The 16395-nt window shown below is 38.6% G+C and overlaps 1 protein-coding gene across 2 annotated transcripts in view; it reads left to right on the forward strand.

Annotated features, from left to right (window-relative positions):
• The window catches only part of PODXL2 (podocalyxin like 2), a 64468-nt gene extending 51159 nt beyond the window's left edge, over nt 1-13309 (forward strand). The window contains exons 5-8 of one of the 2 annotated variants that reach the window (XM_042454454.1): nt 1536-1692; nt 5884-5945; nt 8759-8938; nt 9075-13309. In XM_042454454.1, coding sequence (XP_042310388.1) covers nt 1536-1692; nt 5884-5945; nt 8759-8938; nt 9075-9284 — 609 coding nt within the window. In that variant the 3' untranslated portion in view covers nt 9285-13309. The remainder of the gene's footprint in view (nt 1-1535; nt 1693-5883; nt 5946-8758; nt 8939-9074) is intronic. The other variant, XR_006102454.1, reaches the window with a different exon arrangement.
• The last annotated feature ends 3086 nt before the right edge of the window (nt 13310-16395 follow it).

Consider the following 16395-nt stretch of genomic DNA (forward strand, 5'->3'; position numbering starts at 1 on the left):
GATGAGCAACATATCACTGAATGGGACCATCTTTCTGTGACCTGCAGTTTGAACTGAATCACCGAGGCTCTTGGCCCTTTAAAAACATTTATTATTATTATTTATTATTATTCGTGCCTTTTCCTTTCTCAGGAGGGATGTATGCAGGATCCAGGTAACTTGTAGTTAAATCCACATTCACTTAGTTTCAAGCATCATTTGCCTCTCGACTGTCCTCTGGATTGGCAAAAAGTGGTAAATAATGGCTGAGCGCCTACAGCATGTGATGTACATATATCATGTAGATGCATGTCTGTTGCTACGTCTCTCAATGCTAGCCCCGAAAAGCCAACCTCGTAAACAGCTTAGTCTGTACAACATAGCCATTTTTGTACCTGGACGCACTGTGACAAGTATTCAGCACATTCAGATACATGAAAATACCTGGGCATGGCCTCACTGAAACCACCACTACAACAACAGGCAAATTGCTGTGTTTGTGGGAAGTTGCACTCCTTACAGCGTTGGTTGGGGGTGATCATTGTTTGGTTAGAACAGCATTTGAACCTCAAACTCAAAAAAAGTTGAGTTGGAAAAGCATGAAGTCTGGCTTATAATTCACTAACAGGACACCAGCTGATGTCTTTACATTGTGAGCTTCCCAGATCCCATGCTAGGACCTAAAAAGGGCTGAGGATTCAGGATGCATCAAAGGAAGGAAGGAGCTTTGCTCCTGTCCTTAATTTTGAAGGGACACTTTCCCATTTCAGCATAAAAGCATTGTGTAATTGGACAATCCAAATTCTTTATTGTGTGTCCTAACCTTATGCAGAGGATCTGTTCTGGACCCCCCCCCCACGTAAGGCAAATTACACGTATAACAAAGTTCCATTCATTTGAATGGGGCGCATCTCTGCGGCGCACAGCATGTGCCCCCCATTTACCATATTAGGGCTCGCCATCTGCATGACCAAGTCCGTGTGTGGTAAGCCCGTGTACGGGCGTGCTGTATTTAGAAACCCTGGACTGTACAACCTGATTATATGAAAAGAACTACTGTATATCACTTTTTGGCCTAAATCCAGTTGCTAGTCTCAGAGAGACTATTTTACTGAATCACTGGAAACGTGATAAATCAAAACTTACATAAATTCCATGGATTCAGCAGGTCTACTCTAACTGGAACTGGAACAAATCCACAACTGGATTTGTGAAATTAGGACTGTGAAATTTGTATGATCTGTTGCAGCTGGTAAATTTGAATGTTGAAAATGGCAACAGCTAGGATGGAAATACTCTGTGTGTAGGAAGTACTAATGGACCACACGAGGAAAGATTTTGAAGAGAAGAAATGGGAACTGAGATACATATTAATTTCCAAATTACCATTGGTGCTGTCTTGTGTCTTCCAGAAGCTTTGTCTCTTTGGATATCTCTTCCTCAAAGCCTGCATCCACTGCCATTTTCTACGAACAATTGCATTTCAGTAAAGAGGTGTATATTCATGGTATCGATAGGCCTCCGTTTTACAGACTGAAAAATATTATTTGTTCTAGGAGGAGTTCCGAGTGGAGAGGGGCCTCCAGTTGTTGGCACTGGTAGAGGATGCTTTCTCAAGGTTTGAAAATGGACTGCAGGGCCAATGGTTGATCTCCCTAAGCAAACCCAATGAGAACGACAAACACCTGCTCATGACCTTGGCAGGAGAGCATGGTAAGTTTTTGTGGAAAACAAAGATGATACTTCTTTCACCAAATGAAGTTGATCTTTGATGACTCGTCTTCTGTGTGAGAAACATCCTTTCATGCTGTATATCATGCTATATCTTAAGTAATATGCAATACTATGGTATCTGAATAGTGACTGTAACTCTTTTCATCAGTAATTTTCAAGCTATATTGCTCCCTGGTTAATCTTTTAAATTACTCCTGTTCTTCTTTATTAGAATCTATCTTCTGACCTTTCAAGCTCTGTGTAGGTTTGATCTTCACCGTATTTCTTGCATTACCATCCTGTTCCACCACTTTATCCTTCCATAAATATGTGCTGGTGTACCTTTTCCGTGTATTTCTTCATATTTCTTCCTTTTTTTCTGGGACAGAATGGAGCTTTGTTTACATATCACTCTCCTTTAGAGAGAAATGGCTAAACAAAACAAAAATCAGGAATATGATCTGTAATACTCTTCACTAATTCTTGTAGTGCTGGAGTTGCTAGAAGTTCCTTATTTTCAGCTGAATCTATTGCAGCAATATATTGACAGGCCCCAAAGAAGTGAATATAGGAGATAGAAGATGGTCAGCTCTCATAATTGTGACAATAAGGTATGTGAGGTTGGAATTACATGTTACAGTTGACATATTCACGGGACCAAAAGCAGTGTCTCCACATCTCCACCACCTTCTATTCACTCACATAAGATTTAGTTGGGCACAAAAGTGCTAAATTATGTCTTTACATTCTGAGCTTCCCTGCCTCCACAAGCTACAGCTAACAGAAGAAAGTTGTTCTGAAGAAACTTGCAATGTGAGGACACTGTGCTCCACTTTTTGGTCTCACTACATATGCAGTGTGGGGAGGAATGGGAACTGTGCAGTAGCCTAAACTGAGAATTAAATTAGAGTCAGGAGATCAAATTAGATGAAAAGGAGAGATGTGTGAAAAACTTCCTAATGTGTTTTTTTCCACTGAAATGTAGTTGAGTATGCATGTTAGAGGATACGGTTTGTAATGTTAAATCATCACAGTTTGTAGTGGGTCACACTGCAGGGATGTAGCCGGGGGGGGGGTCCTTGGGGTCCAGCCCCCCCTTCCGTTAGATAAAATGAATGATGTGTGCTGATGCGCTGCCATACCCAAGACCCATTATAAGGGTGGCACTTAGTCTGGACCTCCCCTTCCCAAAATCCTGGCTACGTCCCTGCACACTGTCACACCAAGCACAGTAGACCTAAGTTCAGCCTGGTGCAGTACGAGCTTTGTGTGAAATCTCTCATTAACCACACAAATTAAAAAAAAATTCTGCTTCCATTTGTAACTGCTTTTCTCCACTTAATGTTGGATATTGCCATTGCTGCCCCACCCAGAGTATCATAACCATTCTGTTAGCCACATTTCTTGAGTTATATAGGAACTGGCCAAACACCTACCTTTACTCTTCCTTAATCTGTCTTGATTCTGGTTTGAGCTTTTTGATATTCTTTGACGTGAGACCTCCTAGGCCAGATAGTGGTGACAAATCCTTTGCCTGCCTCCTCCACAGAAGGTGACAAGCAGAAGAAGGATGGTGTATCTCACTCTGTAGTAATATGGTAACGGTCAACCCTATTACAAGAAACATTCAGGGCTTTCAGTTGTTGAGGAAGGTGGTTGCAAAATAACTGTTCTAGTTGATTTTTTTAAAAAAAGCAAACTAATTATCTTTGAAACAGACCAGAAATGATTTTATTTGTTTTCCTAATACAATTTTTGTTTTTCATCTCTGAGTTCAAGCCCCTAAGTCTGAATCCTATAAATACTAAATAGCATGATAAAAGTCTGTCACAGTCACTGTTAAATAAACTAGCCTTTTAAATGGTGATTTTCTGCATCCTTGGTATGAATGAGTGCTTTTCCAGTGATATAAATTGATTCTGAGTTGTCTGTTTTGTACTCTGTTGTATATAGATGAACCTTCTAGTAAAGGCATTTTTGTGCAATTGGAACAGTCATTTTGGCATCTGCCAGAATTGGGGCTCCAGTTCTGTGATACACTTGGTAGTAGTATTGTGAATGGAAGTGATCGCTGCCTTACAAACAGATAAATTTTGGTGCTATTAAGAGGCATAAAAAGAGATGGTGGACATTATTTCTAGGCCATGGTTTTTTATGTTATTATGTGGATTAGTTTTAGAAAGGAGATAAGGGGATCATGTAATTATTATGTATGTGACATATTTATTTATGTAATTTTGGTTGTGACCCGCCTCGATCTTTTGGGAGAGGTGGGATATAAATAAAAATTATTATTTTATTATTATTATTATTCCTGCCCCACCCACAACTGGATGGTGAAAATATCATGTTTAAATAAGAAAAAAGGAATATGAGAGGCAATAACTGGTTTTCTAGATGCTTCATTGTGAAGAACTTGCTACAGATGTTTCCCATTTGGCAGGATATCTGAGCTAATTTATATGCTATCCATTGGTAATGTCCATCCAGAGATTTTTGAAGATTTTTTTTTGAATTTTTATTTTTCAAGTTCCATTTTCCATCAATAAAATTCTCTAATACACATTCTACATACATACTCCGTCTTACTTTTCTATCTTCCCTCCATCCCTTAATTCCCCTGATCTTCTTCCCCTCCCTTCATTCATACTACCGTACTTCTTTACTAACTTCCTAATACCTCAGCTCAATACTTTTAGCTTTCTATTCATACAACAACTATTTCACAAAAAAGACTTTCTACATAATGTATAATCAAGGGATTTTTTTTACTACATCCTAACCATAAATTGAAAGGGTCATAACACTAAATTTCTTTCTCTAACTTTTCCCCTTTCTTATTCACATTTATAATTTATTTTACTTCTCCCATAATTTATCTTTTCTCATTTCTTCTCATACCGTTGTATAGTTTTCTCATTAATATACATGGTTAGTCTGTCCATAGTTACCATTTCACTTGATTTCCCTAACCATTCTTCTACTATAGGTACAGTTTTAGATTTCCAGTGTCTGGCAAGTGTCATTCTTGTTGTGGTGATCATGTATAGTAAGGCATTCCTTTCATCCTCTTTTAGTTTTATTTCAAGGATGTCTGTTATGTTCAGGAGAAATAATTCTGGTTTAAATGGTATATTCCATAATAGTTTTATGTCTAGCTTTCCAGTAAATCTGTATCTTACTACACAACATATGATACAGGGTTCCTGGTCTTCTTTCACATTTCCAGCATGTGTTATTATTATCTTTTCTTATTTTGGCCAATTTGGTCGGAGTGGTATACCACCTGAAGAATACTTTGTAATAGTTTTCTCTTAAATTGTTACATTTTGAGAATTTCAAATTTTCTCTCCAGACTTTTTCCCAGCTTGACAATGGAATTGGTCTTCCTATATTCTGCATCCATTTAAGCATGTTGATTTTGATAGTTTTCTCTTTCAATACAAAATCAAGTAGGAATTTATAAAGTTTTGTTATTAGTTTTTTCTCATGTGTCCAAAAGATTTTAACTATTTCAGTGTTTTCTGTTGCTATTGCATATCTTTTTGTATCCTTTTTAAAGGTTTCCATTAATTGCTGATATAGAAACCAATGAGTATTCATCCCTTCTTGCTTTAAATCTTCTCATGTTTTTATCTTATCTTCATATTTTATCCAATTACCTCTATTGAGATTTTCTCTTTTATGGAAAGATTCGTGTACAGATGTCCATTTGGGATTTTTGAAGATTTCAGTGACAATTGTGTATGCCTCGTTCTGATGTAATTACAGTATAAGCTGGAATCACTAAGAATACTAAGACTTCTGGCTTATTTATAGACAGTATGCTGAATGCCACCTCTGCCACCTGGTTTCCTCCACCAGTAGAAACATCTATACTTAATGAGAATGCAGTGAACCTTCTGTTGCATCTGAATCTGGACTGGTTTAATAGTTCCCCTAACAAATTAAGAGTGTGTGACCAACTTTATAATTTGGCTTCAGACTTAGATGGTTAGGGAAATGCCAAGGCAGAAGTTTGGCTTCACATCCAATGGGAAAGGTTTGCCCTGTAATGAAAGGAGTGTCTTGCATTACTATTTTATACAGAGAATATTGCTTTAATCCTAACATGGTATTTCTCTATATATGAAAGTAACTTTTTAAAAAAGCACATAGAACTAATTTTTCTATTTCTATTTAATTTCCTAGGGGTTGTCCCAACAAATGATGTTCTTCTGGCACTAGGTGACATGCGGAGGAGTTTAGCTGAAGTAAGATCTTGTTCAGTCACAAAGGGAAAAGTACAATTAAATTCACTACCTTGACTATTAACCCAGAACTGGGCTCTCAGCCCAGAACAGGCAAACTGATGGCACAGCAGTTTTACAGCAGAAATCCTTTCTTTCCTGTCTGATAAATGATGAGTCATCAAATGTCAATTTTCATTAAGTGTGACTGATTCTGTGGATGGTCTCCACACTGTTCACGTTTTTAAAAATGTATTATTTTAATCTCTTGGGATCCTTCATGCTGTTCATAAGAACATGGAGAAATACATAAATGACTTTCTTTACTGGTCATACCAACATGAGTTACAACTTTTGCAGGTACTGCTTGTGGGGACCTTTTAAATACATAGCACACTAAGCTCTCATCTGTTTTCAGTGAGTATGGGCTCTCATCTGAGATTTCCCATTCAGTTTCTGGGATGCCTTTGCTGACTAGGAAGCTCTTAATGCTTTTATCAGCCTCTGTTTGAACTAGGAAATATGACATTACAGAATCCTTTGGCTTCTATTATACCCAATCCAACATGTTAAAGGATAGTGTAAACTTGATTACCCGTTTAGTAGCTAGCTGAGGGCCATTCACCAAGATTACTGCAAGTTACTTCAACTGTGTTTCTGTCATAGCAAATAATTTTACAGTGACATCAGAGAGATAACCACTCTATGCGTAATAAATGGTGTGTTTGTGTGAAAGTGTATCACTGCAAAAGGAAAGCTGTTTCTACCCAAGAAAAGTGATTAATTTCTAAAACATAGTGCCTGCTTCTGGAGGGGCCCTGTGTTAGTGTGAACACAATTTTCTTTAGTGCCATGCCAATGAGAGAAGGAAGGCACCTAAAAAATAACTTTGGACTTGTACACATGGGCCAAAATTGGTGTGCCGCTGCCGATACTAGGGTTCAGAAGCGCACAGTAATCGCACTCTCCCTAACCCTAGTACGTGTGGGCACCGCCATGATTGCACGGCCCCACCCACATGGGGTGCGCATCCATGACATGTCCTGTGAGACACGTCCAAAATGCATGTTGCATAGGACATGTCACTGTGCCTCTGGAGGGCGCTTATGGCACCTTACCAGTGGCGCAGAAAGGAGGTGCATTTTGCAGCTCCTTTCTGCGCAAGCATCACTGGAACGGTAACCACACAGCTGTGCCAACAATGCAGAGGAGAAAGGGTTCGCCCCTTTCTCCTTTTTAGGGTCAGGGTGCCGGCAGGCATGAAGCTGCAAGGGCATCCTTTTCCCGGTCTAAACAGAAATGGCATTTTGCCGCTTCTCTTTGGCCTGGAAAAACGCTGGATTGGAGCCACAGGGCTGCATGTGCGGTTACTGTGGCCCCAATCCTGCACTTCCAGGGCTGTCTGTACAGCCCCTATGTTTCTAGTGTTCTGCTAGCATTGTGGCGTTTCTGCCAAATCCTATATCCCTCAACCAGAAATACTTGATAGGATTATGCAGTGATAGGGAAGTTAGCAGCAAGGGTTAATACATTTAATTAATTACTAATCAGCTAAAAAAAATCAAATTCAATTATATTTCTGTTAGAAGAGGAGGAAAATTAACTATTAAGTAATGTTAAACTGCCATTAAATTAAAAAATCTGCACTAAAAACTTTCCCAGAATGAAACTAAAAAAATGTCAGCCTTGATTTACTCCCTTCTTTTTCCCTCCCCCCCTTTTTTTGGTTTTTACTTCATGTGGCTTTCTAATGCTTCTGCAATTTTCTAAAGTCTTCCAGACTTTATATATATAAAAGTGTTGGATTTCAGTAATATGGATTTTTTAATATGTTTAGAAATATAATGGGGTAGAGTAGGATCAGTTACTGAGACTGCTAAAGTCAAAACTCTTTAACATGATTCCTCCCACTGGAACTACTCTTGAACAAGTGGTTTATATTTGAAGACCTAAACATTGTTATTCTCCAACATAGAGGGAATAAGACTAACACAAAAATCAATGTTTTTTTTTTTTAAAAAAAATCCAAGAGAATTAGTTTTGGGGTAATGAACAAGCTGTGAAATGTAACATTTGTTGGCTCTCTAGTGCACTCTTAATTAATTAATTCTGGTATTATGTTCATGCTAAAATCTCAATGTAAATTAGTGAATTGAATTTTTAAAAAATCAATTGCCTCTTTTTGTTAGAAATTTTAATAGACAATTAAAAGTAATTATAATTAAAACACAGGTTTTTAACTGAGAGGTCTAAACTAAGAAAGCACATTATTTACAAGGTTTGGATTTAAAAAAAGGTCTTCGCTTGATACCAAAAGACCATAAAATTGCTACCAGTTAACTCTGGGAAGGCTGTTCCCTAATCAGAGTGCCCTTACCAAAAAGGCCCCCTCACAGTGATAACTTGTCCTGTTGAATTTGGCAGTAGGCATGGAACAGGGCTTCTGCAGAACATATTGAAGTTCAGATAGATAGATAGATAGATAGATAGATAGATAGATTCAAGAGTCTTTCTGGCTCAGGATCACCTGAGACTTTTTGCCTATATCTGATTGTTAGTTCTAATTAGGGTAGACTTGCTGAATCAAAGAAACATACACATGACAAAATTACTAAATTCCCATTAACTGAGAAGATCTATTCTGCTTGGATTGATTCCTCTACAGCAAATATCTTTGAAATAATCTTACTTACCTAAACAATGTGTGTATGTGCCTTCTAGTCATGTGTATATAGTATTTATTTGTTTATGCATGTGTGTATATATTGTTCAGCGATCCCTTGTTTAACCTTCAACTGTGTAGATTGCATTGAGTTTTTGTAACTATTTGTTTTTAGATTGGCATCCAGAACTATACAACTACATCAAGTTGCCAGTCACGTCCCAGTCAGACCCACAGTGATTATGGGAAACTTTTTGTGGTGCTAGTAATCATTGGCTCAATCTGTGTCATCATCATTATAATGGGACTGATTTACAACTGCTGGCAAAGGCGCTTGCCCAAGATGAAGAACATGGTGAGTCCACATCTAGTATATGGTTTGAATATTTATTCTTTTTAGGTCTGAAATGACTAGGGGGCTGCTTACAGGATGCTCATTTACCTTCCTGTATATCAAATTTTTGTTTCCTATTCCCTCAATTTTTTTTCAGTCACATGGTGAGGAGCTACGGTTTGTTGAGAATGGCTGTCACGACAATCCCACCTTGGATGTAGCCAGTGATAACCAGTCAGAAATGCAAGAAAAGAAGCCAAGCGTGAATGGTGGAGGAGCTGTTAATGGACCCGAGAGTTGGGATGTTCTCATTAATAAGCGGCCAGGTGAAGAAGGAGATGTGTTTGAGGAAGACACACACCTTTAAATGAGGGGCCCATGTATCTGACTGCATTCTTACTTGATATCAGGGCCGTATGGGAAGGGGGGCTCCTCAGGAATGTATTTTCTGGTTTGGAATGGATCTGCCCATCATGGTCCCAAGGTACCATCATAGACCTGGAGCCGGAACGACTGCCCTGAGCAGAGGGGTTGGGGGTAGGTGGGGCGTGTTTTTGTGTTGTCAGTAGCGCCAATGCTTTAATCACTTTTAAATGCACTTGCTCTAGTTCTTTTGTAGAAGTGGAGGATGGCCAAGTTTGGAAAATAAATGGTATCAAGACTTAGCATTGCCCCTGAGTTTACAGAAGGATTGATCAAGGAGGGACCAGGCCAGTTTCAAACAGAACAGCTGGATTCACAGTTTGTCTCATTAGGTGCAATAAGAAAAGCAATGAAGGAACCTGCACATATTTTATCTTGGATTGGCAGGGCATCACGATACTCTTGTAATTTGTCACTCCTGTTGCTCAGCATGAGTGGTTGCTGGACTTTTTTTTCAAGCCACCACATGATGCATTGAGGCAAGCAGCTGGGCTAATGCATCGTTTTGTAGGTTTATAATGTTTTGTTTAACTTCTGTGTGAGGTTGTGTTGGCAGCATGTGCATTCTGCACAGGTATAAAATGTTCTGTAATGCCCTAACTCTTAAGTTCTAATCTGATAGATTACATTTACCTCAATACTATGGTATGATCTTGGCAGCAGAAATTCATTTTGTGATTCTGAAACTTTTTGTGGACAGAAGTTGATGTGGCCTTGAATTGATCCAGCTTGGTTGATCTGAATTCTGAAAACAATTTTCTTAATACATAATGAATCCTGCTATTGTTTCAAGAAGACCAGTGGACTGGCAATTGGAGAACTCAGAATAGCCAACAGCAGGAACAAAAAAATTATCCTCAGCCTGGGAGCTCTCTGTTGCTTCATTTAATGTGCTTAATTATAACACCTGGGGTGATTGCTATTTCTCATGTTGTTTGATTGGTCTTGAATTATCCATTTGGAAAATATCAAGCCCTATTCTGTACTTGTGCAGTAGATTTTAATTTGGTCTCCCTCCTGTATGTCAGGAGTAGATCACTTTAAACAAATGAGGCTAGCATATGATAGCCCTTGAGATCAGAATTAGACTCAAAAGCACTATGAATGTGTGTCTGGCATGCTTTGAGAAGCACTTGAATATACAGAATGTTACTTGGCCTTTCATATTCAGCGCTGATCACTGATCTAAGAAACTTTGCTCTATTTCACCAGAATGTTTCCTTGTGACACACATTCCATGTTTCACTTTGAAAAAACACTTGCTTTATGATTCCATTTCTAGTAAAGAGCAGGTCTCCACATATATAGTCCTTAAAATAATCTCTCTCTCTCTCTCTCTCTCTCTCACACACACACACGTGCACAGTTTCATGTATTAATAAGGACTGACAATGAACTTGTATCTGAAAGATATTGATATCTCATCTGCAGATCTTGCTGAATGCTCACATCTCATCTCCATAAGCATAAAGTACAGTAGTCTTGTGAGTAGTCAATTTCATATGTAAATATAAAAATATAACTGCTGCACAAGTGTCATCTCTAAACAGCATTGTGATTTTTTTTAAAAAAATGTGAGGATATAAAAGGTAAAAATAATAAATCCCTAGCTAAATTCAAGTTGAGATCAAACACATTTTATGTTTCAGAATTGTATTTTCCTTTCTTTTGGGGAGATATGTGTCACCTTAAGCAACCTCTAAGTAATGCTGTTTTTAGATCTGTAATTTCTCACTCATTTGTTTTATTCTAGCCTTCCTTTTTCTGCCACTATAGGCTTCTCCATTTTGTCTTGTCTACAACTTGATGGATAGCAGTTTGTCACAGCATGTCATATATCTTTAGATGCATATATATACAGTCATCCCTCCCGATTCATGGTCTTGCCATTCGTGTCCCTCGGTCTTTCACAGGTGGCAAGCCGGGAGGCACATAATGGTGCGAGTGTGGGAACATACCACCATTAATTACAATGGGGCTTCAATATTGATGATTTTCCCGATTCGGCAGTGTGTGTGTGTCCGGAACAGATCCCCTGTGAATCGGAATGGATGACTGTATATGAATGTGTACACATTAGCCAATCTGTCTTCTTAAATATGTTTTACTATTCTTTGTTTTTTTAATCAATTGATTATATAAAATGTCTGCCTGTGTGCTACTAGGGGCCTATACAGATGGGCAGGATACCTGTGGTTCTGACCTGGGTCAGCCCCTGGGCCAGCATACCACCATGCTGTGGATTGGTGGCTGCAGCACACCTGACATGTCTGCTCCAAAGTCCCCCACCATGGCCCATAAGAGTGGATTAGCCTGGAGCTAATTGCCTTTGTCGTCCATACAGGACAATGCCAGACCAGGGTGAACATGGGTCTTTTGGCTCATATGTTTGGCCCCCTAGGAAGTCAGCTGCCTTTCACCTTTAGTGTAGAATATGAGAGCCGGCATGGTATAGTGCTTTGAGCATTGAACTAGGTTTGGTTCCTTGTTGGGCCATGGAAACCCACTTGGTAACCTTAGGTGAGTCACACACACTCAGCCCCAGAAAACCCTTTGATAGGACTTCCTTAGAGTCACCATAAAGGCAAACAACAACAACTAGTAGAATATAGATGACAAAAATGGCACAGTTTTACCTTAATCATGAAAGCAGAATATATAATTAAGAGGTAAAATTATTTGCATGGATATACCTTGTATATAGTGTCACAGTCAGCACTCCTTTACAATATAAAGTACATTAATTTACATTTAGATTCTGTATAGTAGATTAAAGGATCACAGAAACTGTATGCATGATGCTCTAGGCTGGTAGTGGGTGTCAAGGATGTCAAAGTGGGTCTGGATACATATAATCCACTTCCATGGTATGATGCATAGTTTTTTCCACCAATTTTTTTTCATGTTACTTTGCTCAGCCTGTGGCTTCCCTCCATGTATTTCACACAGACAAGAGTGGAGTTAGCATGAGCTTGAGTGGAGGTGCCATATAATTTAGGAGACTGAATGTAATGAAGTTATGATCAAATTAAGTTCTACAGTAAGCAATGGAAATAATAAATTATATCACCAACTAATAACATCTAACCAACAGGGAGGATGTCCCTCTGAAATGGTGTGAGGAGGCACCCCTCTATATGAACTACCCATGCCTGCTATAGAGTCCCCACCTCTAACAACCATCTTGTGGATCTGATCATTTTGGCACATTCTGTTCTTCCTTGTATAGTCCTTTGTCATAATGCACACACAGAATTACTTGTTCTCTTCCTCCTACTCTATCCATATAGTCTATAGACTTCAGGTATCCTTGGCATTCTTACTCTGTCTGCCTTTAAGGTTACTCCCAAGAGTTCATCCATCCTATTTAGGGCAACTTGAGTTTGGCATCAGAATAGTACCTGGAGCTCCACTGACCCATACAAGCTTGCTTGTTTGATGCTAGTGCTCCTTTTCTGTATGTTAAGGAATGGTATAATTTCACTACCACCCATTGAACTATGTTCGTTTGGGGGGCAGACATCATGTATCTTCTTACATCGTTTGTCCTCACCTAGCTGTTGTATATCTGATTAAAACTTCACAAGATGGCCACTAGGGGCGTGTTGCTTTACATTGCTCCCCTTAATAGTTCCCCATATTAAATGGGAAATCTTCATGATAGCGTAGGTATTTGGTTGGGAAGGGTTGCAGTAGGATGGAGTACATCCTCCAGTCTGTGTTTGAAGCTGCAAGATGTGGATGGCTTGGCAAGTGAATATAGCTGCTGCAAGAAGAGATTTAAAAATGGTCTTCAGATGGCCACCATTTGAGTTTGTGCTGGAACTAAACAATTTGTTATAGTAATCTAATGTACTTGCTGTTTGACTTGAAACTTAATAATAATAATAATAATAATAATAATAATAATAATAATAATACCTTACATAAAAATGTAGCTACTGCTGTATCATCTCACCTACCTTGAAATGTCTCGTCTAAGGCAGGGTCATCACACAAAATAATCTGTTCACTGCAAAGAATTGCTTCTCTGATTTTACATATTCTTAGTACATAGAGACGGCATGGGGAAGGGGGATTCTATAAAGAAAAATAGAGTTCATAGATGACATAAATGGAATGAAACCTTACTTACTTTCAGCTGAAGTTCCCAAAATAAATTCTTATTTTTCACTTTAGTGGGCCTTTCAAACATCAAAAATGATCTGGGCTGCCATCTCAGTGCATTATTATCATTTATTGCGTGGGAAAGCCACTGTTTGCCCTTTCTAGTTATTTTTGAATGGTGAGAATATTGCTTTACCATGATTTTCTTTTTTAAATGGACTACATGGGGGTACATTTGCCACAGATATTAAAAAAGCTGGTTAGTGATAAAATACTCTCTATCTCTTCATTTCCTAATGGTCATAATTAACCAATATATTTTGTGCTTTTTTCTCTCTCTGAGAGATCAGATGGAAGGCGGAAGGTTGCAGACAGCAGATAAGGAATCCTCCAAAAAAACAAAAAACAAAACCATCAACAGTTTTTGAAACCAAAAGTGCTACATTAATCATCAGGTTTTCATCAGAATAAAACAATGTATTGAAGAGACAAGAGATATTAGAAATGATCAGATGTGTGTTGTTAATCATGTTTTTTATTAACTGTCAATATGCTAGATTTTTTAAAAAAAAATGTTTAAAAGCAATTAATGTTCAATTTTAACAATATTTTTTACATTAAATTCAAAATTCAAGTTCGAGTAATACCTTTATGAGGTCAGTGCAGAAGCTGCTAAAACTGCAGGTTTTGAGATATTCAGAGCTTTTCATAAAGCAAGATGTTACAAGAAGAGATTGGGGAACAGAAGAGATTCAGAATCTTAACAATGCTGAAGTCTGCATGGTCAGACTCTTAAGAAGAAATGAAGAAGGTTGCAGAGATGCAAAGCTCTGCCAGGTGTGTTGTTTTCAGATTGCCACTTTCAAATAATGCTTTTTATTGTATGTTGAGCTACACCGTCCTCTTGTGGTAGCTGAGAAAAACTGAAAAACTTGCCTTGGTTTCAAAACCTGTATCTGACAATCATTTAGTCTTATGCTTAGCATGCTAAAGCGACTTGCAATAAAAATGGAATGGAACAAAGGGCAGAAGGACTGGAATGTAAATCAATCTGTAGGGGAAAGATATGTTGTTTGAGGGTTGCGCATCCAAAATCTAGGCAGCTTAGTGAGCAGAAAGTAGCCCCTGCCCAATTGAATCCAGCAGGAGAGTGAATGCGATTGGGATATTACTGATGGAAGGGGGCTTTCAGTGACTTGTAAACTATAATGAAAATAAACTGTCCTTTTATAAAAGGAAGAACAGGCCAAGTGAAATTAAATGAAAGGAAGCGTGAAGAACAACACACTGCAAGAATGCCATTAAACATGTATGTAATTATTACAGACCCGTTTAATGACATTCTTGCAGTGTGTTGTTCTTCATGCTTCCTTTCATCTCCTTTCACTTGGCAGTGTATATTACAGTGTAATATAAAGAGAGAATGGATCAAATCTTTAATAGATCCAGGAAAGTTTTGCTGCACCACTGGTTATATAAAAATTCGAGGAAAGGAAAAAATACCTAATAATAATAAAGATTATTTATCTGAAGATGCCAGCCACAGATGCCGGTGAAATGTCAGGAAGAAACTCTTATAGAACATGGCCACATAGCCCGAAAAACCCACAAAAAAATTAATAATAAAGATACATTTTACTGAACCAACTTTTCTATAAAGGAGCATGCAAGCTTTTGAACAATACAAAATTGGTTACATTTTGAACCAATTAGAATAACACAGAAGAAAATTTGTTGATGTTACCTCCTTATCTAGTTAATTTACCATGCTACACATAAAACACGGGGCCTGTACAGACCGGCACAATAAGCCGGCTTCTCAGCGGTGTGGGGTCATGACATTTGCATGATGCACACCCCGATGCTGTCCTGAAACTCCACTGTCCACATGGGGGCAGCTTTTTGGTGCTCCTGTGGCACAGCATTTCAACGCCATGAATAGACGCCACCGCAGCATAAAAGCCACTCTTTTTCCAGAGCAAAAAGGAGCGGCATTTTGTTGCCTCTTTTTGCGCTGAAAAAAAGCTGGAGTGGGGCGGCGGCATGCGATTGCCACTGTGCCCACCCAGTTATTTCAGGGGCAGCATCACACCAGACCGGTCTGTTTCGGCCCTAAGTTATCATACTTTTAGCCCATCATTTTAAGGAGTGTTGTTTGGCTCGGTTTTTAATAACCAGCACGCTGTCTTCAGAACCTGTACTTTCAGAAAAATAGGAAGCAAGTTTTTTTTAAAGGGTTTTGTTTTGTTTTTGCTTTGGTTTTGGTTATGGATACAGGACAACAAGCCTTGAGAGGAGATGGGGAATTTAAAGTTCTCCTGGACTTAGGGTGTGGAGTCATGCAAATAAATGTGTTAGTTGGTTTTGACGTAGCCTTAGTTCAAATTCAAGCCCAAATTCCATCAATTTAGATCAGGGATGAGAAGGATATAGCCCTCCAGGTATTGTTGAAATCCAACTGCTGCAATCTGTCCTAACTTGTGTGTTCTGACTCAATAACTTTTGCCATTTTGACCATGCACTAATGTTGCTTGGTCATGTATGTCTTGTTTTCATCTATGAACTTTGGAGGGCATGGCATAATTTAAGCTTTTGAACAGGCAAACCAGTTCATTCCTGACTCCTGTAATCTTCGTGAACTGAGGCATGGCAGTGGCCTTAAGTGATTATGTAACAACAAATTACAGTTAGATTAAACTCTGGCCTGTTAACAAGTCTTTCAGCAGTAATTTTTAATATTGTTTTGGCAACCTGCACAAACGATGGAGATTTTCAGACCTGGGAAAAAAGCCTGAAGTAAAAGGCATACTCCTGGAAAAGTTCATGATTGTCCTAAAGATTTTCAGACACATTGCACTTATCCAGGACTTATCCAGTGAAGATTCAGGAATCCTCCAGCAACAAACCATTCATGGCTACATTCTGTAGTGTGAATTCTTATATGATTT

Source organism: Sceloporus undulatus, chromosome 2 (genome assembly GCF_019175285.1).
Source record: "Sceloporus undulatus isolate JIND9_A2432 ecotype Alabama chromosome 2, SceUnd_v1.1, whole genome shotgun sequence".
Lineage (NCBI taxonomy): Eukaryota > Metazoa > Chordata > Lepidosauria > Squamata > Phrynosomatidae > Sceloporus > Sceloporus undulatus.